Source organism: Dermacentor variabilis, chromosome 9, assembly GCF_050947875.1.
Source record: "Dermacentor variabilis isolate Ectoservices chromosome 9, ASM5094787v1, whole genome shotgun sequence".
Lineage (NCBI taxonomy): Eukaryota > Metazoa > Arthropoda > Arachnida > Ixodida > Ixodidae > Dermacentor > Dermacentor variabilis.
This window is the reverse complement of record NC_134576.1, coordinates 91,692,031-91,717,093: the sequence shown is the minus strand read 5'-3', so window position 1 is coordinate 91,717,093 and position 25,063 is coordinate 91,692,031. Positions and strand designations below refer to the sequence as shown.

Below are 25,063 nucleotides of genomic sequence, written 5' to 3'. Positions count from 1 at the left end.
TCATGTCTGTACTTTTCATCACAGCCCTTTATGCGAAAAGTTCGGCATGCCAACAAAGACGTTCCAAAAGGAGATATTTACTACATGCATGTCATATTGTACTTGTATTTCTTGTTACAAGTACAATACAAATTTCTTGTTATACAAGCATAAAGCTATCGTGCCTTTCAAAAACCTGGCAAAATTGAGATGTAGAAGGCAATGAGTACAAAGATAACAAATAATAAAAAGTAAGACTGAAAGATGCCCATTATTGTGAATACCCTATAGAATCGTGTAAAGGCTTTACCTGTTGAGGGTCACACCTCCAACTTGGCAGACCAAAATTTGGGAAAGAACATTTCTAGTGCAGAAGCAATTGCGTTCACTGTCTGGATGCCATGCGCACGCATTGGCAAATTTTTGCGTGCTGCGTACTTCCGCATCCCACTAGCAGATGGCAAGAGTCACCTAGTAGAGGTATATAGTATCTAGAGGTATCTAGTAGGGGCCCCGAAACGGGAATGAACCAAATGGTTCTGTCCCATGTCAGGGCCACACGTCAAAATTGTGAAAAATAGGGCGGCTTTTACACAAGTCTATACGGTAAACATGATAAATCAGAGAATGGGCTCACAAACACTTGAGCAAAATATCAATCCTGTTCATGTGGCAAGGAGACCACAATCTGGCTCAAGAGACCACCTGCCCTTCCATTCAGCTTCTTGAAGTCATTGCCTTTTGTTTGTCAAGATTAACTTGCATCAGATGAACAGGTCTCCAGAACCCTATTGTAGTTCCACCATCTGGAAGAAAAAATAAGCACAAATAGAATGAGCTGCAAGCTGCGAATGTGGCTTCAAAGTTTGTTTCATTATAACTCTTCTTGTTGCTTGGTCAACAACTTCCGCCAGAAATGCACACATTTTGCACTATGCAACTCATGTCCATATCTAAACATACATTCTAGCACATCAGTCAGGAAAAGCACTGCGTGACGAATATATTGCAAACCAAAACAACAGCGTTACCATTTGTTACACACTTATTTGCTACATCTGCCTTCTGCACGAGTGCTACAAAGAAAGTGTTGTCCATACATATCCCAATTATACCAAGAGGTCGAGAGGCATTAAACAGAGCAGTTTTTCTTAGTTTTATTATTTAGCTGACTTCTCAAATTGCAAATGGGATAACTTTTGGTCTGCAAGCATGCGGCGTTATAAGCATTGCGCATACTAAACCACAAAATATGTATGAAACATGCCAGCCTTGAGATAACATCATGTTTAGAAAAACTTGGGCTACAGCTGCTCGGTCGTCATCAGCCTATTTTAGTCCATGCCAGTGCAAAAGCCTCTCAACAATCTCCAATTACCCTCAATTACTAACAACGGACCTTGATCAGGACAATTTACAGAAGAGTCAAAATGGGTTGGAGCACACACAAGCATTACCAAATCACTGCTGGCAGCTCACGACTATCCTTGAAAAGAAATGTGTGCAATCACTGCTTTCTGCTCTTATTAACATATGTCGCAGAAACTTGGAGGGTAACAAAGAAGCTTGATAAGAAGCTGTGCAGCAAGCGAGAGGATGAGAAATTAAATTATAGGTGCAACGTTACGAGACAGGAGGACAGCAGTGTTGGTTAGAAAGCAAACGGGGCAGCCAATACTCTAGCTGACATTAAGAGGAAGAAATGGGAGCGCGGCAGGACACATAATGCATAGGCCAGATAAATGGTCTCTTACAGTTAGAGGATTGTCACCAAGAGAAGTGGAGCATAGTCAGAGACAGCAGGGAACTAGGTGGCGAGATGAAACTAGGGAACTTGTAGGCATAACATGGGGTAAGACAGTGCAAGACAGTGGCAACTGGAGATCGATCGGAGAGGCCTTCATTATCGGACATAAATAGGCTGGTGACGCAAAACATTTCTGTTGCTTTTTCAACAATTTTGGCCAGCAATGCCTGTCGTATGCCATGCAGCCAACTTCCAGTATCTCAACACACACTTTAGCACACAACTGATGAAAAGCACTGTGTGACAAATATTGCCAACTAAAAGACACCAGCACTACGTCCAGCACTGTCTGAGATTTGTTATGCACTGCTCTCACTACTGTCTTCTGCTTGAGTGCCACAATAAAACTGGCATCCATGAGATATATCACAGCAAGCCTCATGCTTCACATTTCTTTTGAGGTCAAATACCACGAGGCACGAACTCACCAGAGATTTTGTATGGCAAAATGTTGACATTTCTGATGACCAAACAACATTGTGTTGCATTGTCATGAGGTGCACGTGCTGCCATCATAAACAAAAGATGATGACCCTGACAATGACGAAGACATGTGCATGATCGTGCAATGGCGGAAAAATAAAAAATAGGAATTCCTCATTCACCCGTCATGACGAGAGTAAGGAATGGAGAAGCGGCGTCATTGCACAAAGGGAAGCAAAGCGGCAGCATCGACGGCAGAAGCAGCCTGTTTCAGGGCTGTCTAAAGGTATGTTGTAGTAAAATTAATGCTTCTGTAAAAGCAAGAAGGTCTAACTGTGACAAAAGGTGGCATAAGCCACGAGGGACGCCAAGACAAAAGACGAATGGCAATGCCACTGTGATGGTTCTGGAACCGTGCAGTATCCTACAGAACTTAAAAGAGGAAATAGTGGCGCTGTTATCATTCAGCTAACATGGTAATGATGGGTGTTACACAGACATTTTTGCATTATTTATGACACATCATGTTTCTATATTTCCAAGCAATCGTGTTTTCTAAATGCGCAACGGCAACCCGCATCAACACATATTAATAATTACAGCGAATCATGGTATTTGTAACAATATATTTTGTTGAAAAAGATTAATTTTCAAAGTCACAATGTTGTTTGAAGCCATAAGCACGAAGTTTAGGAGAATACATTCATTTTCACGTTGGCTGAACTGCCATACTTGCAGCTAGCACCAGGCATTCCTCTAGTGACTCACGCAGTAAACTGCCAGCCTGCCAACAGGCCCCCTCTTGACATCATCAATATTGACGAGTTCTCGAGCAGAGTCTGGCTGAATGTTTATTGAAAATGGAGGATTACAATGCATTCTAAACGAGACAGAGGCTCAACTTGGCAACGTTTGGGAATTCTTTCTGTGCTAAAGCCACCCAAATACAGAGAAATACGGCAGAATCCACGACAACACTTCAATGCAATGATGATGCAGCGAAGAGCAAAATTCATTAAATGGAAGCTTGTCAATACTTTACCCTGCAGCAGTCAAACTCCATTGCAGCTGATGCAGAGATAACAAATTATCAGATATAAAAAAGCAATTAAGAAATTTTGTGCCTTACATCAGTGTGTAATTAATAATGTGCTTCTAACAAATATTGGATAAAACGATAGTATTTTCGGGTCAGATGTGACTTCATTATAACAAGGTGAAACATTAATCAATTAAACATTTTTCAGCCAAGAGAACGAAAAGAATGTTTAGAAGGAAACATTACCGATTTGGACTGGTTTACTGTTTCTTTCTAAGCACCCCTTAAAGATATGCTGATAGCATTCGTTCATTTACAGGAACATCAGCACTGTCTATGGCAATATTGACTTTGCAGAAAACTGCAATGTACAGAACGTTTAACACATTGCCGTTATCACAGCCATGCCGTATAACACATAGTCTTCATAATCGCAGTAACTGTCAGCGCATTTTTGGTCATACTAAAGCACATAACATGCCTGCTGTTTCATGCGCCATAAGCCATCGGAATGGCCTTCCTGATTACATTACAAACACCATAGATACTAACGCATCTAGAGGCAGGAGAATCGCCACACTCACCTAATATCTTTGTTTTTATGTGCTGTTACCAAAACAAAATGTTTTTTAATATTGTATTACATGTATGAAACTATGCTCCTGTTTAAATCTGAGCCAAGTTGTGTCCGGCTTTTATATAGTCACATATCTAAAACCTAAAATTTGTACAACTGCTTTCCTTGATTTTAAGAGTATAATTTTTAGTGTTTGTCGCTAACAATTGTGTAACGTTTTTGCTCTTATGCTTTTGCGATTTCCATGTATATTGTCCCACTCACACAATGATCCCACGTAAAGGAGCTTGTGAGTTCTTTGAGAAAATAAATAAATATATAAAAGAAAAAAATTGCCATCCACATAAGATTATCAGAAGGCTTCACAAGTGATGAACTTGTCCTGGTCCAGAGACTCAACATGGGTCTAACACATCTATGAGGTCATCGCTCTACTAGCGGGAGGCTAGAAAATTGCAGGGTGAGGTTGAATCAGTCGATAACTCAAAGTACATGAACACTGCTTACAGATGGCAAGACACTGAAGCGTCCATCGAAGCCTGTGTTTATAATTACTGGGCCTTATTTCTATTGCTCTATCGGAAGATTTTTCATCTAGTACAAATTACTTCATTAGACCATAAAGCAAAACAAGTGTCCAAAGAGTCATACACGATCAACAGCTTATTCCTCAATTTTGCGTAATCTTGTGCCTTTGTGTGGTCATATGCAACACCTTAAAATCAACTCCAACCAAATTTTGGACTGAGGAGAAGTTCTAGTTTAAGGTAATAGAGGTATAAAGGAGTCCTTATCCAAAATATTTTGATTGAAATAGGCTTGGAATCATGATAAAATGCTTGCAAAAATTGCTGTTTTTGATGCCAAAATCGGAAAGGAAAAGAATGCTGCCATTACTGCTTAATGAAAGTGATGCACGATCTAGAATGCATAGCTACTTCGCGTGACGTCCGAGATAAGGTGGTGCTCACGATTTTGGTGTTGTTACAGGAGTAGAATAATCTATCACAGCCATGTTTGTTACACCAGTGTTCAAATGCAATTATTCAAAAAGCTAGGTAACCAAGGTAATAACCCTGCTGGAAATTGACAAATTTTGATGTCTTCCACTTTTATTGATTTGTCCCAATTCTCTACAGTTCAACACAAGTGCTATTTGAATACTCCATCAGCCGTAGAGTTAGATTAATTGATTAATTTGACTCTGGCTAATTCAACTTTTTGATTACTTCTATTCCAGCCTAATGCCCCACCAGTGCCCATATATTTCTAGGGCTAAGAATTTTCTCTACATGTTCAAATGGGCCCTGACCAGAAAGTTCGAACTTTACTGGTCATTATGGGCACACATGACCCAAATGATGACCACAACCGCAGTTGCATCTGCCTTTGCAGTGCTAGAGAAACATGAATGCGCAGGAAACATGTTTCCTCCCGCGGAAAACATTTTTCGGCCTGCCTGAGGAACACTCTCAGGCAAAAACTGAAGCTTACACTGAACAATTACCATATTTACCCATTCACAACGCACTTTCTTTCCCCAAGAATATACGTTAAAGAATCACCTTCACCAGTGCAATAACGTATGAAAATACACCAACAGCATGTCTTCAGACGTGACAACAGCCTACTGTGAGAACCAAGATCATCACTACTGTTATTATCAGATGTCGAGAGAATCAGTTCTTGCATACGATGGCAATGACAACGCACTGGTAACGGTTTTTAATTACAAAATCTAATTCAAAAGATAGAGTTATCTTATGCTAAGCTAGCGGTAACGAAGTCATGGCAGCTGTTTTCGGCGTTCCTGAGAATCGCACGAATCACAGCATGAACTAGCTGGGGATTTGCGATGATTGCGGAGTACAGTAAAAGCTCGTGGATACGATCACGTTGTGTACGATCTCCTGGTTCGAACGTTAGCGATCGAGAACACAAGAAATGACCCAATAATGTTACGCTCATTTTTTATGGGTTGCTACGTCCCAGGAAAACACAATATTTTTGCATCAATGTTCAGTACATTGCCAAATTGCGATCGTACGATACGTTTTCTGGCTGCTAGATGTAAACAAGAAAAGGCACGAGGCAAATGAAATCAAAAGCTCTACCTGCCAGAGCAGCTTTCCCACATTGCTTGCTTGCCATTGTCACATGAGAATGTTGGCACGCATGCATTCTTCTTCTGGTACCAGCACATTTCATGGGCCGTGGCACGTTGCCAATTACAGCTATCGCTGCCAACCCTATTGCGATAAGCATGTTTACTGTACATGTGCGCGTGATACAATGCCATCGAAAGCATACTGCACGCTTTTCAAAGGCGGTAGCCCAAACATGCCACCATTCCCTGCTGTAGGCAGTGCGAAGTTAGCACCATGTCTTGCTCTGATGGCATCGCTTTCCGGTGTTGCCCACCAGTTCGACAGTTTTTGGTTTTCAGACGCTGTTCCGAAACATTGCACAATAGGAAAACGACAATGCTCATATCGGGCCGCTTGGTCCCCAACAGACGGACGCAAGTCAATGTCTCATTCTGCAATGATTTGCGCAATGCTGGACTTTACATAACTGTAAACTACAGTTGAGCCTGATAAATTTTTCAGTGACTGTGCATCATACGCTTTCCCAGTAAGTATGTTTTTCTCACAGCTTTTTTCTTCAAGAACCTATTAACGAGGTTGTACTGTAGTTGGATAAAGTGGAATATCAAACATGAGATGGATCATACAACGGACTAAATGCTGTGGCCCATGGATAGCCAGAAGGCGCTATCTGAAAGCTATGACGGTGGACACTAATTTGCACATACTATGTATCTGTTATATGTCCAAAGTGCATGTTATATTTGAGGGCATGCTAGTATCGGGTAATACTGCCGAATGAAGCGGCACTGTGTCTGGTAGTTTTTTCTGCCTCTTCTTTATCTCAATCCTCCAGATAATTGATTGGTTTTGTTGGTCCCACCAAGGTCAAATTAATGAAAGACACCTCACCAACTTCTCTATTGCTCACTGCACGAGTTGTGTTAAGAAGACCCCGCATTGAATGACAGATTAGAAGTGAACTGCCATGCATGTGTTGCCTTGTGCCTTCTCAGATTCGAAGAATTTCTGTATGACTTTAGGTGAACCGAGGAAGTGGCGACGTGGCATATGCCATTGCCACCCCTTTGATGCCGTCAGTGAGCAAAATGGCTCCCGACAGACAGCGATACCGTGCCAAGACAGAGCAGCAGATTCGCGACTGCAGCTAGTCGTGTAGACCGTTCGGGCATCCCGCATCATCACATGAAAGTTGAATTCTTCGCTACTAGAAGTTTGCGCGAGTTCCGCAAGACAGCAAAACCGGCGCAGCACTATGCGATAGCTACTGAAATGCGAAAGCATGGACGGCGCGGAGTCGAGCAAAAGTGAAAATCTTCGACCAACTGGATCGTTGTCAGGGTTATTTCAATGAGTACTTTTTTCTAAAAGCGAAATAGAACTGGACAAGTAGCATTTTATTTCGTATTATAATACAATACAAGGATGTTTTGTGCAATGAGTGGTTGAGTACTGGTGACAGAATTGAACTCAGGAGTGCTTTTGTCATCGGGCAAGTACTTGAATGTCCCGGGGAAGTCTCTAATCATGTCCTGCATTTACCTCAATTTCTCAATTATTAACGCTTTGTTCACGATAATACTGACACCTTAGAGATTCTCAAGCATTATTTTATCATTTTGGCTTGACTTAATATTTGCCTTTAATGTCCCTTTAAGACACTGTGCCGTCCTATAAGTAGGTAGGGTATAAATGCAGTCTTTTAACAAGTTATTTGACAACTCTTCATTTACTGTACTTTCTGTACGAGGCCGTCTGAGGAAAGACTCCCCTACCGACACCTCCAAAGTATTCAGGTACCCTGCTGCAAACGACCGTTAACACTTTCTTTCGGCTTGTAGAGACCTTATGGTAGCACCACTTTTTTATGGCATTGCTTAGACAAACTTTGGCAATGCTTCTTTTAACCATTTTTGACTGGGCATGTTGGATATATCAGCCTAGAGACAATAAGTCCTTATTACCTTATAATACCACGCATCAACTCCAGTTTTATAGTTTAAAAAGGTTGAGAGCATAAAAGAAAAATAAGAGAAATCACCGACGATTACGATACACCCTCACGTGAATTTTGAGCACATCTGTCTAGGTGTTTTGAATCCAGGATATAATGTGGCAAAGAATTTGATTCTGAATGACAGCGTGCTCTCAGCAGCAGCACTGAGCCTCTGCTCGGGCAGCTCATTCAGCAGCAGCAATATATACGAAGCATTTCCACTGGTTGTGTCACTCATTGTTCAGAAAGAAAGCATGAACAGGGGAACCCGTGGCTTGCACGGAGCACACTCTCTAGCGGCAGCTGCGCCGCAGGTGCAAGTAGAACGTGTGTAGTGGGTACATGCCAACGGTTTCCACACTCGCCGCATGCCTGGTCACCACTGGCACTCTACTCTTTTCCTCACCCTTTTTCCACAGCCTCCTCGGCTCCCTGTCTCATGGTTCTTATAAACCCTCCCCTCCACTTTCCTCTTCACACCTCTTCGCTCTTGCTGCTTTTTTGTTCCGCGCTGTGTGCCGCACTCACTCTCATCTTTCGCTGTGCTAGTTCGCTCGATTACTAGCTCGCTGCATGATCGGGCATTTAAGAGCTGCACTCTAAAATTACATAAATATATATATGTTTGTGTGTGATATATAAGAACAAAATAAGCCTTCAAAACATTTCCACATGTAGGATCGCAGCAGTGCATTTGGTAGTTTCTTCTCCTGCTTCTTCCTCAAATCAAGCAGCCAGATGATTTCGAGTTTGTCTGTCCCCTTAAAATCAAATTAAGTCAAGTCAATGTACTAAATTCTGATATACTCTCTATTGCTCACTGCATGAGTTGCCTTAAGGAGACCCCACATTCGGCGACACATTGGGAGTGACTTGTCGTGTGTGTGTCGCCTCGTGCCTCTTCAGATTGGACTCGTCAGAGCAAGCCTTCGGGCAAAAGCGACAGTGATATGGCTTCTCGCCTGTGTGTGTTCGCATATGGCGCGAAACACTCTGTTTCTGGGTGAATGTCATGGGGCAGAGATGGCAGCAGAACGGTTTCTCGCCGGTGTGGACACGCATGTGTTTTTCCAGATCAAGCTTCCGCTTGAACGCCTTGCCACAGTAGCTGCACTTGCGCAGCCGTTTGCTGACGTGGTGAGTTGCGACGTCGTCGTACACAACATGCTGCAGTAGATGCCTTCCCTCGTTCAAGCCTCGTTGAGTGAACGGCTCCAGCTGGACAGGTTTGGCGATGAGGTCTGCACAAGAAAGGGAGAGACATGTTCAGAGAATACATAGCACCTGTCGGCTTCCCATGCCAACAGGCACTGTGGCTCACCATCATGAATCTGAGAATTGTCAATGAAGCACACTGCCACATATTTCACACACCACATGTTATGCAATAGGTGTTGTACACGTGATACACATGTGGGAAAGGTACTAATGTACACGGTGGCGCCATGTTAATGTAAGAAGCTTGCATGTGGCTAAAGGCTTGCCAACACAAGCTTTCGAGGCGTAAATATGACTGCAAGTGCCATCTACAGTCATTGTGTTATCTTGCCATTAGTCCAAGGAATATTAAAAATGGCACGGTGCAAGAGGAACCCTACTCGTTCGTGTTTTTTGTATGTGCTTCGTGACATCCTGTAAAAAATAAGTTGAAAACTGCAGCTGCTCTGTCAGTTAATAACTATCAAGAGCTTTTTGTGATGTGTGCATTCTGCAACCACTGATAAGAGCTTACTACAATCTGCTGCCCCTTGTACAAATACTGTACCATTCCATTTTTATGAAAACGAATCTCCACAGGAAAATAATAAAACAGTACTAACTGCATGACTTATAGCACATAATACCAAGCGGCCAGTTCACTAGAACACACAGGTTGTGGTTTCACGACATGTGTGCAGCAGTGTCATGTCATGTCTATGGCATCATGTCTGTACTTTTCATCCCAGCCCTTTATGCCAAAAGTTCAGCATATCAACAGAGACGTGCCAAAAGGAGATATTTACTACTTGCCTGTCATATTGTACTTGTATTATTTTTTCTTTTTTTTTTTCAAGGTTGACGCCTGATCTACCAATTTCTTGTTATACAATCATAAAGCTATAGTGTCTTTCAAAAACCTGGCAAAATTGAGATGTAGAAGGCAATGAGTACAAAGATAACAAATAATAAAAAGTAAGGCTGAAAGATGCCCAGTATGGTGAATACCGTATAGAACCGTGCAAAGGCTACACCTGTGTAAGGACCACACCCCCAACTTGGCAGACCAGATGTTGAGGAAGAAAATTTTTAGTCAAGAAGCAATTGCATTCGCTGTCCCGATTACATGTGCACGCGTCGGCAAATTTTCGCGTGCTGCATACTTCCACGTGTCTCTAGTAGATGGCAACAGTCATCTAGTAGTGGTATATAGTATCTAGAGCTATCCAGTAGCATCCATTAGAAGGGACCAAACCAAATGGTTTGGTCCCGTGTCAGGGCCACACCTTGTCAAAATTGTGAAAAAAATAGCGCGGCTTTTACACAAGTCTATACTGTAAACACAATAAATCATAGAATGAATGGGCTGACAAACACCTGAGTGAAATATCAATCCTGTACATAAGGCAAGGAGCCCACAATCTGGCTCAAAAGACCACCTGCCCTTCCATTCAACTTCTTGAAGTCACTGTCTTTTGTTTTTCACGATTAACTTGCGTCAGATGAACAGATCTCCAGAACCCTTATTGTAGTTCCACTACCTGGAAGAAAACAGAAATAAATAAAATGCTATGCCAGCTTGGAGCAGCACTTTTCCTTTAGTACAGCAAACATTTTTGTTGAACCATCCTCACAAAAATTGTGCAACACACACAGAAGAAGGGGTAAATTTGACATCACCTGATGTTCTATGCCCATCTAAATATAAAGCACATAGAAATGCACAAATCGAATCAGCTGCAAAGTGCAAATGTAGCTTCAAAGTTTGTTTAATTATAACTCTTCTTGTTGCGTGGTCAACCTCTGCCAGCAATGCACACATTTTGCACTATGCAACTGATTTCAATGATCTAAACACACATTCTAGCACATCAGTCAGGAAGAGCACTGCGTGACGAATATATTGCAAACCAAAACAACAGCGTCACCATTTGTTACACACTTATTTGCTACATCTGCCTTCTGCACGAGTGCTACAAAGAAAGTGTTGTCCATTCATATCCCAATTATACGAAGAGGTCGAGCGGCATTAAACAGAGCAGTTTTTCTTAGTTTTCTTATTTAGCTGACTTCTCAAATTGCAAATGGAATAAGTTTTGGTCTGCAAGCATGTGGCGTTACAGCATTGCATATACTAAACCACAAAATATGTATGAAACAAGCCAGCCTTGAGATAACATCATGTTTAGGAAAACTTGGGCTACAGCTGCTCGGTCGTCATCAGCCTATTTTAGTCCATGCCAGTGCAAAAGCCTCTCAACAATCTCCAATTACCCTCAATTACTAACGGACCTTGATCATGACAATGTAAAGAAGGGTAAAATTGGGTTGGAGTACACACAGCAGGCATTACCAAATCAGTGCTGGCAGCTTACCACTATCCTTGAAAAGAAATGTGTACAATCACTGTTTTGTACTCTTATTAACATAAGTCGCAGAAATTTGGAGGGTAACAAAGAAGCTTGATAAGAAGCTGTGCAGCAAGCGGCAGGATGAGAAATTAAATTATAGGTGCAAAGTTACCAGACAGGAGGACAGCGGTGTTGGTTAGAAAGCAAACGGGGCAGCCGATACTCTAGCTGACATTAAGAGGAAGAAATGGGAGCGTGGCAGGACACATAATGCATAGGCCAGATAAATGGTCTATTACAGTTACAGGATTGTCACCAAAAGAAGCGGAGCATAGTCAGGGACAGCAGGGAACTAGGTGGCGAGATGAAATTAGGAAACTTGTAGGCATAACATGGGGTAAGACAGTGCAAGACAGGGCCAACTAGAGATCGATCGGAGAGGCCTTCATTATCGGACATAAATAGGCTGGTGATGACAAAACATTTCTGTTGCTTTGTCAACAATTTCGGCCAGCAATGGCTGTCGTATGCCATGCAGCCAACTTCCAGTATCTCAACACACACTTTAGCACACAACTGATGAAAAGCACTGTGTGACAAATATTGCCAACTAAAAGACACCAGCACTACCTCCAGCACTGTCAGACATTTGTTATGCACTGTTCTAACTACTGTCTTCTGCATGAGTGCCACAATAAAACTGGCATCCATGAGATATATCACAGGAAGCCTCATGCTTCACATTTCTTTTGAGGTCAAATACCACGAGGCACAAACTCACCAGAGATTTTGTATGGCAAAATGTTGACATTTCTGATGACCAAACAACATTGTGTTGCATTGTCATGAGGTGCACATGCTGCCATCATAAACAAAAGATGATGACGGTGACGAAGACATGTGCATGATCGTGCAATGGCGGAAAAAGAAAAAGAATAAAAATTCCTCATTCACGCGTCATGAGGAGAGTAAGGAATGGAGAAGCGACGGCATTGCAAAAAGGGAAGCAAAGAGGCAGCATCGACGGAAGAAGCAGCCTGTTTCAGGGCTGTCTAAAGGTATGTTGTAGTAAAATTAATGCTTCTGTAAAAGCAAGAAGGTCTAACTGTGACAAAAGGTGGCATAAGCCACGAGGGACGCCAAGACAAAAGACGAATGGCAATGCCACTGTGATGCTTCTGGAACCGTACAGTATCCCACAGAACTTAAAAGAGAAAATAGTGGCGCTGTTATCATTCAGCTAACGTGGTAATGATGGGTGGTACACAGACATTTTTGGATTATTTATTACACATAATCTTTCTATATTTCAAAGCAATCGTGTTTTCTAAATGCGCAAGGGCAACACACGTCAACATATAATAATTACAGGAATCATTGCATTTGTAATGATATATTTTAGTGAAAAAGATTAATCTTCAAAGCCACAATGTTGTTTGAAGCCATAAGGACGAAGTTTAGGAGAATACATTCATTTTCACGTTGGCTGAACTGCCATACTTGCAGCTAGCACCAGGCATTCCTCTAGTGACTCACGCAGTAAACTGCCTGCCTGCCAACAGACCCCCTCTTGACATCATCAATATTGACGAGTTCTCGAGCAGAGTCTGGCTGAATGTTTATTGAAAATGGAGGATTACAATGCATTCTAAACGAGACAGAGGCTCAACTTGGCAACGTTTGGGAATTCTTTCTGTGCTAAAGCCACCCAAATACAGAGAAATACGGCAGAATCCACGACAACACTTCAATGCAATGATGATGCAGTGAAGAGCAAAATTCATTAAATAGAAGCTTGTCAATACTTTACCATGTAGCACTGTCAAACCTTGTTGCAACTGATGCAGAGATAACAAATTATCAGATATAACAAAGCAATTAGGAATTTTCTGCCTTACATCAGTGTGTAATTAATAATATGCTTCTAAGAAATATTGGACAAAACGATAGTATTTTCGTGTCAGATGTGACTTCATTATAACAAGATTAAACTTTAATCAATTAAACATTTTTCAGCCAAGAGAACGAAAAGAAAGTTTAGAAGGAAACATTACCGATTTGAGTTGGTTTACTATTTTTTTCTAAGCATCCCTTAAAGATATGCTGATAGCATTCGTTCATTTACAGGAACATCAGCACTGTCTATGGCAAAATTGACTCTGCAGAAAACTGCAATGTACAGAAAGTTTAACACGCTGCCCTTATCACAGCCATGCCGTATAACACATAGTCTTCATAATTGCAGTAACTGTCGGCGCATTTCTGGTCATACTAAAGCACATAAGCCTGCTGTTTCATGTGCCATAAGCCATCGGAATGGCCTTCCTGATTACATTACAAACACCATAGATAGTAACGCATTTAGAGGCAGGATAATCGCCATACTCACCTAATATCTTTGTTTTTATGTGCTGTTACCAAAACAAAATGTTTTTTAATATTGTATTACATGTACGAAACTGTGCTCCTGTTCAAATCTGAGCCAAGTTGTGTTCGGCTTTTATATAGCCACATTTCTAAAACCTAAAATTTGTACAACTGCTCTCCTTGATTTTAAGAGTATAATTTTTAGTGCTTGTTGCTAACAATTGTGTAACGTTTTTGCTCTTATGCTTTTGCAATTTCCATATATTGTCCCACTCACACAATGATCCCACGTAAAGGAGCCTGTGAGTTCTTTGAGAAAATAAATAAATATATAGAAGAAAAAAATTGTCATCGCCATAAGTTTATCAGAAGGCTTCACAAGTGATGAACTCGTCCTGGTCCAGAGACTCAACATGGGTCTAACACATCTGTGAGGTCATCACTCTACAAGCGGGAGGCTAGAAAATTGCAGGGTGAGGTTGAATCAGTCGATAACTCGAAGTACATGAACACTGCTTACAGATGGCAAGACACTGAAGCGTCCATCGAAGCCTGTGTTTATAATTACTGGGCCTTATTTCTATTGCTCTATCAGAAGATTTTTCAGCTACTACAAATCGCTTCATTATACCATACAGCAAAACAAGTGCCCAAGGAGTCATACACGATCAACAGCTTATTCCTCAATTTTGCGTAATCTTGTGCCTTTATGTGGTCATATGCAACACCTCAAAATCAACTCCAACCAAATTTTGGACTGAGGAGAAGTCCTAGCTTAAGGTAATGGAGGTATAAAGGAGTCCTTATCCAAAATATTTTGATTGAAATAGGATTGGAATCATGATAAAATGCTTGCGAAAATTGCTGTTTTTGATGCCAAAGCCGGGAAGGAAAAGAATGCTGCCATTACTGCTTAATGAAAGTGATGCACGATCTAGAATGCATAGCTACTCCGCGTGACGTCCGAGATAAGGTGGTGCTCACGATTTTGGTGTTGTTACAGGGGTAGAATAATCTATCACAGCCATGTTTGTTACACCAGGGTTCAAATGCAATTATTCAAAAAGCTAGGTAACCAAGGTAATAACCCTGTCGGAAATTGACAAATTTTGATGTCTACCACTTTTATTGATTTGTCCCAATTCTTTACAGTTCAACACAAGTGCTATTTGAATACTCCATCAGCTGTAGAGTTAGATTAATTGATTAATTTGACTCTGGCTAATTCAACTTTTTGATTACTTCTATTCCAGCCTAATGCCCCACCAGTGCCCATATATTTCTATGGCCAAGAATTTTCTCTACATGTTCAAATGGGCCCTGACCAGAAAGTTCGAACTTTACTGGTCATTATGGGCACACATGACCCAAATGATGACCACAACCGCTGTTGCATCTGCCTTTGCAGTGCTAGAGAAACATGAATGCGCAGGAAACATGTTTCCTCCCGTGGAAAACACTTTTTCGGCCTGCCTTAAGAACACTCTCAGGCAAAAACTGAAGCTTACACTGAACAATTACCATATTTACCCATTCACAACACTTTCTTTCCCCAAGAATATATGTAAAAAAATCACCTTTACAGTGCAATAACGTATGAAAATACACCAACAGCATGTATTCAGACGTGACAACAGCCTACTGTGAGAACCAAGATCATCACTACTGTTATTATCAGATGTCGAGAGAACCAGTTCTTGCATATGATGGCAATGACAGCGCACTGGTAACGGTTTTTAATTACAAAATCTAATTCAAAAGATAGTTATCTTATGCTAAGCTAGCGGTAACGAAGTCATGGCAGCTGTTTTCAGCGTTCCTGAGAATCGCACGCATCACAGGATGAACTAGCTTAGGACTTAGTCTGAGTGTACGCAAACATCCCATTTGCGATGACTGCGGAGTACAATAAAATCTCGTTGATACGATCACGTTGCGTACGATCTCCTGGTTCAAACGTTAGCGATCGATAACACAAGAAATGGCCCAATAAAGTTACGCTCATTTTTTATTGGTTGTTACGTCCCAGGAAAACACAATATTTTTGCATCAATGTTCAGTACATTGCCGAACTGCAATTGTATGATACGTTTTCCGGCTGCTAGATGTGAACAAGGAAAAGCACGAGGCAAATGCAATCAAAAGCTCTACCTGCCAGAGCAGCTTTCCCACATTGCTTGCTTGCCAGTGTCACATGAGAATGTTGGCACGCATGCATTCTTCTTCCGGTACCAGCATATTTCATGGGTTGTGGCACGTCACCATTTACAGCTATCGCTGCCAACCCTATTGCGATAAGCATGTTTACTGTACATGTGCGTGTGATACAATGCCATCGAAAGCATACTGCACGCTTTTCAAAGGCGATAGCCCAAACATGCTACCATTCCCTGCTGTAGGCAGTGCAAAGTTAGCACCATGTCTTGCTCTGATGGCATCGCTTTCCGGTGTTGCTCACCAGTTTGCCTGTTTTTGGTTTTCAGACGCTGTTCCAAAACATTGCAGAAAAGGAAAACGACAATGCTCATATCGGGCCACTTGGTCCCCAACAGACTGACGCAAGTCAATGCCTCATTCTACAATGATTTGCGCAATGCTGCACTTTACATAACTGTAAACTACAGTTGAGCCTGATAAATTTTTCAGTGACTGTGCATCATACGCTTTCCCAGTAAGTATGTTTTTCTCACAGTTTTTTTTTCTTCAAGAACATATTAATGAGGTTGTACTGTAGTTGGATAAGGTGGAATATCAAACATGTGATGGATCATACAAAGGACTACATGCTGTGGCCCATGGATAGCGACAAGGCGCTATCTGAGAGCTGTGACAGTGGACACTAATTTGCACATACTATGTATCTGTTGTATGTCCAAAGTGCACGTTATATTTGAGCGCGTGCTAGTATCGGGTAATACTGCCGAATGAAGCGGCACCGTGTCTGGTAGTTTTTTCTGCCTCTTCTTTATCTCAATCCTCCAGATAATTGATTGGTTTCGTCGGTCCCACAAAGGTCAAATTAATGAAAGACACCGCACGAACTTCTCTATTGCTCACTGCACGAGCTGTGTTAAGAAGACCCCGCACTGAATGACACATTAGAAGTGAACTGCCATGCATGTGTTGCCTTGTGCCTTCTCAGATTCGTAGAGTCTCTGTATGACTTTAGGCAGAAGGGACAGTGAAATGGCCTCTCGCCTGTGTGTGTTCGCACATGGCGCACAACGGCCTCTCTCTGTGTGAAAGTCATGGGACAGAGGTGGCAGCAGAATGGTCTCTCGCCAGTATGGACACGCAGGTGCTTGTGCAGGCCAGACTTCTGCTTGAATGCCTTGCCACAGTAGCTGCACTTGTGTGGATGCTTGTTTCTTCTTTCGGTCTTGTGGGAAGCTGGAATGTCACTGTTCATGGGATGCTGCTGCAGATGCCTTCCCTCACTCAAGCCTTGTTGAGGGCATGGCTCCAGCTGGAGTGGTAAGGCAATGAAGTCTGCATCAAACAAAAGATCACTAGTTCTTAGAAACACAGGGCACCTGTCAGTTTCCCATGGAAACAAGCACTGTAGTCCGCTGCCGTAAAGCGGTCAACTGTCGAGGCATACTGCCACATATTACGCTTGCTTTTGTTAATGCAAAAGGTGCTGTTGTACACATTTATACATGCACACGCATGGCAAAGGTACGGTTGTATACGTTTGCGACATTTTATTGTAAAAGGTACTCTTTCTATTTGTCTCAAGGCTACCTGACAAGCGTTTAAATTGTAAGCAGGACTACAGCAGCCATTTACAGTTACATATTTTTCTTGCCATTGGCCCCGGACATTAAAGAATGGCATGGTGCATTACGAACCCTCATCATTTCTTACATGCCTTTTGTTAGGTTCGGTGAATAACATAGCTTGGCGAGTTCAGCAAGTTTAAAGCTGCAGCTACTCTATCAGTTGACAACAATCGAGAGTGATGTGTGCATTCTGTGAGCAATGACAAGAAACTACTACAACCTGCTGCCTTTTGAGGACATACTATTTCATTTTTCTGAGAAATAATATACTATAATATAATGGAGCAACACTAGCTGCATGACTAATGGCATGCCATATCAAGCAACCAGTCCTGTTTACTATGCTGTCTGTGGTGTCACGTTATGCGTGTGGCTTCACGTCTGATCTTTTCGTCCCCGTCCTCTACGCTGTAGGTCTACCCTGTCAACGTGCCAAAAGCAGAAATTTAGTGCATGCATATTATATTGCCCTCATATTCCTCCTTTTAAGGTAGCTGCCTACTGTACCAACTCTTTGTTATTCACAAGTGCAAAGCAAACCTTCCTTAAAGAATTCGTTTTAGTGCAATGTCACTGCTATTGCTGTGCGGAACGGTCAACCATATTTTAAAGCAGCACCAGAAACTTGTTCTGCACTTGAGAAATTATTCAAAGCAATGTTTAACTCCACCAGGGCATGAAAGAACTACATTACGTCAACGTCATTATACTGTTCCATACAACGCACCATATATTCTCAAGGGCTGCACTCGTGTAACAGCAGTACCCACAACTAAGCAGCCATAATTTTGTTTAAAAAAAAGATGTTGAATAAAGGGAGCATTGCTGCAGCATGTCTGCTCCTTCATTTCTAGGCCAAGGCGTGCGGCATCATGACACAAAATTGCAAAAAGCATTGATGCACATGGAGGTCTAACACCATGGATGGCACGGAGGACATCAGTACCTACAAGCTAGTGACAGTGATGGCAACTTAGACAAAGCGAAGTGCACAGGTAGACATATGACGGTTTATGAAAATAATACAGTTCACTCCTTTAGCACATAGGAGCGAACACTATGGCTGGGTAATTTGGATCGAAATGGAACTGCAATTTGTCATGATAGCTAGAAATAAGTTGTCACCCTTACACGAGAGTATACAATAGGTTCATTGCTCATCGTCCGAATTTACTTTTTTACGAGTTTCCAATCAAAGCTTCCAGCAAGGGCTTTTTTCTCTTCCCTCCAACTTTTTCTTTTAGTAGTCTTTCTTTCTAGTTACAGAATGTCCCTATAAGGCAGTGTTTGAAGCTCTGTGCTGTATATTAGCCTAAGCCTAGCTATATCCCTTGTGACAAATAAATGACTTGAATTGGAATGTTTCAAGACAGTCAAAAATAGCAAGTACAATCATAGCGCAAATTTCTGTGCGTTGCATATATCTATTTAAAATTCCTCAAAACTTCATCGGTAGTTGAGGATATAAGCACAACAAAGGTCTGTTCAGTAATGTCAACAAAATTTTATTTATGGGAAAGACTGCATTGTTCTCAAGCATAGTATCTCGTTTACAAAATGGGGGCACAAACTTCAGCCAATATATCTAGTTTTCCAGAGTTAGAATTGAGCAAAGCCGACAGTAATTATAACCTGGGAGAACACTCAAAGTTCTAACAAACTAACAAATATTCAAGCAGACAAAGCAAAATAAAAACAAAGGTTAAAAAATGCTCTTTCACAACAGTATATGATGGAAATGTGCGATGCAAGGGCACATCAAGTTACAATCATGTTCTTCAACTAAGACCTCGATCCTCATTTGCTGTATAGGCTCAATGATAAACAAGCACCGGCGCATGTTTAGCTAAACCAACAGCAGTGGCAGAAGTAAGATGGAGATGGCGATGAGTGCAGAGATAACAAATAAAAAGTAAAAAAATGAAAGGGTGCCCATAAACAGGCACTAAGCACTTTTTCAATATGATGAATAAACATTTCAAATCAGGGAATGCTCGCACAAACACCTGAGCCAAAAATCAATCCTGTGCGTGGGGCAGAGAGCCGACAATCTTAATCAAAACACCGCCTGCCTTCCCCTTCAAGTTCTCAATGTCATTATCACATTCTGTTTCTTACGATGGACTTTTCTAAGATGAACAGATCATCAGAATCCCTTCGTGTTACTACCATAGTTCCATGATCTGAAAGAAAGTCAATGATGCCTCATCTTTGAGCAGCACTTTTTTTCTGGTGCAGAAGACACTTTGTGGTGAACTCGCCGCACAAAAGTCCTGCAACACAAAAGAAAGGTTAGTTTACCATCTGCTAACATCATATGTCCATGTAAAGATGAAGCACACAGAAAGACTCACAAGCTGCAACTGTGGCTTCGTAGCTTTGTTTGCTTACAGCTGTTCTTGTTGCTTGGTCAACAACTTTTGCAAGCAGTGCATGTATTTGACGTTACGCAACCAGCGTGCATTACCTCAACACACATTTTATCACAATAAAGAGAAAAAGTATTGCAAACCAAAACAATGTCACCATGTTTTATGCACATTTTTGCTACATCTGCCCTCTCCATAAGTGCTACAATGCAACTGTTGTCCATTCACATCCCACTTATGCCAAAACGTCAATTGGCATCAGGTAGAGCAATTTTTTTCAGTTTTATTATTTGGTTGCCTTCTCACAAGGCAAGTGAGAATGGACTAAGTATCAATCTGCAAGTTTGCAGCAAGATAGCATTGAGTTTATCCAACCACAGAAGACGTACGGAACACGCCAGTCTTGAAATAACTTCCACGTTTTCAAAAACTCAAGCACATGGCCTGGCACTAACAGGAGCACTGTAGCTGCTCAGTCATCATAGGCCTGCTTAAGTCTATGCCAGGGCAAAGGCCTCTCAACGATCTCCAATTACCCCCAATTACTCACAAGGAACTCTGATTATGAGAAGGAAGCTTACAGAATAGTCAAAATTGGTTGGAGCACACACAGCAGGCATCATTAAATCATTGCCGGCTGCTTACCACAATCCTTGAAAAGAAATGTGTACAATCATTGCATCCTACCAGTAGTAACATATGTGGCAGAAACTTGGGAGGTTAGCAAAGAAGCTTGAGAAGAAAATGTGCAGCAAGCGGCAGATCGAAAAATGGTACACAACATTAGGAGACGGGAAGACAGTGGCATGGATTAGAGATCAAACAGCGGTAGCCGATAATCTAGTTGCCACCATGAGGAAGAAGCAGGACACATAAAACATAGGCCAGATAACTTGTCTATTACAATTATAGGATGGGCACCAAGAGAAGGGGAGCATAGCGAGGGACAGCAGGGAACTACGTGACAAGATGAAATTACGAAACTCGCAGGCATAATATGGGTTAAGATAGCGCAAGACAGGGGTAACTGGAGATTGATATGGGAGGCTTTTGTCAACAAAGATAGGCTGGCAAAGATGATGAAATATTTTTGTTGCTTTGTCAACAAATTCTGCCAGCGATGCATGTCCTACACCATGCAGCCAACTTTCATTATCTCAACACACACTTTAGCACACAACTGATGAAAAGCACTGTATGACAATTATTGCTAGCTAAAAGAAGACATCAGCATCACTGTAAAAAATATTTTCGCTCCGTCTTTCATTTTTTTTTCTTCCCACGTACTTGCGCTATTAAAAATGTTTTACCATGCTATACCAACACGCCCAAATCACTGCGGTTGTGACCAGTAATACCTTCACCCCTGTCACCCAGGTGTTATGCACTGCTCCGTCACTACTGCCTTCTGCATGAGTGTAGCAATGTAACTGGCATCTACGAGAGCTATCACACGAAGTCTCCTACTTCACATTTCTTACAAGGTCAAATCCCATGAGGCAAGAATTCATCAGAGAGTTCATATGGCAAAATGTTGACATTTCTGGTGGCCAAACAACATCGTGTTGCATTGTCACGAGCTGCACCATACCATACGTGCATCTCCTGTGCACTGCTAGCACCATGTGTCTCTCTATTTACTTTTGTGTCAAACTCCATGCCTGCCCAACCCAACAGCCCCCTCTTGACAGAGCGTATAAGCGTGACTGAACGAGGACGCAGAAAGAAACAGATACACAGAGACAGCGCTTCACTTTTAACTGTAGATTTTATTTTCGCACGCATCGATGTATATATACCATGCAAGCGGAAACAAGCGTGACAGAAAAAAGAACATTGAGCGGTGCATATCGATGAACCATACACGTGTGCAAGGCATGGTGAAAACACATACTGCAATGGTTACAAAGATAAACTGAGGAACCGTATCTCCTTTTCAGATAGCGACACTGAAAGCTTGCTCACGCACCTTTCCCGTAATTTTGCAATTTCGTAGGCTTCCCCAATCTTCCTTGTCATCCTGCTTCGAACCCTATACAGAATGATAGTAATGAAGAAGAAATTGCGGTCACTGACCAAGTCAAGGTGAAAATAACACATAGACACTTCGGGATCCATACGGGTTCACACATCACACTAAGAATGGTGATCACACTAAAGACTAGAATGGTAGTACTTTCAAACCTGGTTTTGCAGGAACAATCACGGCTATGAATACCCAAGTGACCAGAGATTACCCTAGTGACGTTATATTGATGCTCTTTTAATCTCTCATTGATGCATCTGCCTGTTTAACCAACATACATTTTTCCGCACGAAAGTGGAATGGCATAGACAAAGTTATAAGAGCAGGTTACAAATTGTTTGTGATGTTGAGTAGAACATGCGTGCCTTTTGTTATTCTCTGTATTAACCTGTTTGCATAGCTTCTGTAGGCGCTCAGTGACAGAAAAAACCATGTCCACGCCCGATTTTGCTGCTATTCTTCTCAGATGATGTGAAATGCAATGAATGTATGGTACCACAGCAACTTTCTTAGCTCCAGCAGTGGCACTTCTTCCATTCGATGTGTTTTTACACTTCCTGCTTAAGCCCTCTATGACAGAGGTGAGCATACGCATCGGGTAACCAGAATTTGCCAGGCGCTTGGCCCGATTTCTGAAACTGGCTTCCTCTTTGTGGTCACATGACTTTGTCAAAGAATTATTGAAGCACAATGTTACTACTGCGCATTTTACGAGTTTTGAATGGCCGGAATGAAATGGTAGGACTGGCTTATTGCCTCTCGGCTGATAGCTCCAGTAGGTCTTTTGTGGGGAAAAGTACAATCCCAATTCTAAAAACCTTATGAAATTGTCTATGGGGACTTCATGTGTCAACGATAAAGGGGACAACACTTCAGTGGACGATGTTACAGTTTTTGAAACCGGTGAGTCAAAATTTTAATATTCGTTATTCAATATGATTAGATAATCGTCAACAAATCTGAACACTTTCACGACATCGCTGTTATTTTTCAGGCGTTCATCAAGAACCCGGTCACGGTTAGCTAGATATATCACTTAAGCAGGGAGCAATACATGACCCAATGCATATGCCATCTTTTTTGTTTGACAACATCTCCCTCCCAAGTCGTGTATGTCAAGTTAACATAAAAACGAAGAAGTTCTAAAAATCTGTCGCAAGTCAAACCAGACGCGTTTTGAAACCTAACCGCTCCAAGCTTGTCAATGCAATCACTTACACATTTCATTACGTCATTCTGCGGGAGGGAATAGTACAGGTCCTTTAAGTCTATAGAAAAAGCGACAAGGTTCCTGTCTTGCCAGTCTAAAGAATTCCACCCCTTGTTCAGACTTGGTTACCAAAAATGGGTTGTCGATTGGCAAGAGCTTTAAGTGCTTTTGTAAAAATGTGGCTACAAGTTTCTGCCAGGTTGCATTCTCTGACACTATCACTCGGAGGGGGCATTCAGGCTTGTTCGTTTTGGCTGAGAAAAACAATTCAAGGTACCCCCCTGTGTTTTTTTTTTTGATAGACTGGGATAAACCATCTAGTTTGAAGCTTTCGCATAGCTTCTTCGCTTTATTTTGTACTTTAAGTATTATGTCGTTGTGGACCCTGAAAGTTGACGAAATGGCTTTACGAGCCTTTTAATTATACATCGTCCTGTTCATCACCACGAAAGCGCCCTCCTTATCGCAGGGATAAGTGTGAGCGCATTGTCTTTCATGAACTTAAGAGTCTTGTTCAAGGAGAACCTTTCAATAAGGGGACAGGACCGCGTTAGCACATCCATTCCCTCAGATACACACCTTTCCAACTCAGCTTCAGGTACTCGCTTTGACACTTGTCATACCGTTGCGAACAGATCGGGAGCAGACTTCTTTGGCTGAGTCGCGAACTTGGGCCCACATTTAAGTACTTGCAGTACCTTGTCCGGTAGCGCCACATCACCGACGATGTGTACCTGGCTCGTTGATGCTGAAGGCTTCTTCTGTAATCCCCGTCTCAGGCTTGGTAAAGCATGCTGCCATAGGAATTCCGTCATGCGGTCGATGATCCGGGAGAACTGTCGCCACGAGTTCCCACTTGTTGCAGGTTCCAGAAGTTGCCCCAAGTTTTCTCTGTACAGTCGTAAAAAATTGTGTAAAATTTTGACTCGCTGGTTTCAAAAAACCGTAACCTCATTCACTGCAGTGTTGTCCCCTTTATCGTTGACACATGAAGTCCCCATAGGCAATGTTATAAGGTTTTTAGACTTGGGATTGTACTTTTCGGTAACTTGCAGATTGCAGTTTAACCTTGTATCAAAGGGACTTTCGTTATTTCAAACCCTTTATGGTACCCTTTGGTGCTAGTACATTGAGCATCAGGCAAGATAATAGTATTCAACAAGATTGGCAACATTCTTTCAAATGATTCAAACTGAATGTCCATAGACTCAAATATACCTTGTGCAATGCTACGGTGTTCCTTGCAAGTGATGTGCAGCCCATATAGGCAACGGCACTTAGTTATTTTTCATTAGGTTGCTTAGTGCTTTTTCTTTTCTTTCCTCCCTTTCTTTTATTGATACATTTATTCCATTTTAGTATTCTTTTCATGAGCACCATTTTCTGCTGCTTCTTTTATTCTTTCTTTCCGAGAGACAGGAGCTCACTGACCTCCAGCCAAGCTGATAATCTCCTCCCGCCTCCGGCCCCCCCGTCGTCGTCCAGGCCCCTCCCACCAAAAAACATGCGGCCGTGACACGTCAACCAGCCGACACACGGCGCTACCTCACATCCCTCCACCGACGTTGAATAGCACACCTTTCTTTTCAATTCTACACCCTCAACATACCTCGGTCGCTGCCTCGCCCACCCGCCTTACCCCCGCTCCCCTTCAGAACCCTACCTACAAGTCCACTTGTCAAAACGTTGACTCCCGCTCTTACCTTGTGATTGTTTTGCTCATCCTGCCGCCCATCTGAAGCTTTCAAATTTACATCTTATAACATGTACTCGTGCCATTATAAGCAAAACAAATGCTCACAAAGTGGGTGGCAGCAGAGTACCACCGAAAG

At 42.0% G+C, this 25,063-nt stretch overlaps 1 protein-coding gene across 1 annotated transcript in view; it reads right to left on the bottom strand.

The window, feature by feature from the left end:
* The window catches only part of LOC142558444 (uncharacterized), a 105,122-nt gene extending 80,260 nt beyond the window's left edge, over positions 1–24,862 (bottom strand). Inside the window, exons 1-5 of the mRNA XM_075670578.1 lie at positions 23,811–24,862; positions 16,918–17,333; positions 16,303–16,420; positions 10,504–10,584; positions 8,774–9,170 (exon numbers count right to left, since the gene is read on the bottom strand). Coding sequence (XP_075526693.1) covers positions 8,774–9,170; positions 10,504–10,584; positions 16,303–16,420; positions 16,918–17,333; positions 23,811–23,949 — 1,151 coding nt within the window. The 5' untranslated portion in view covers positions 23,950–24,862. The remainder of the gene's footprint in view (positions 1–8,773; positions 9,171–10,503; positions 10,585–16,302; positions 16,421–16,917; positions 17,334–23,810) is intronic.
* Positions 24,863–25,063: the final 201 nt, after the last annotated feature.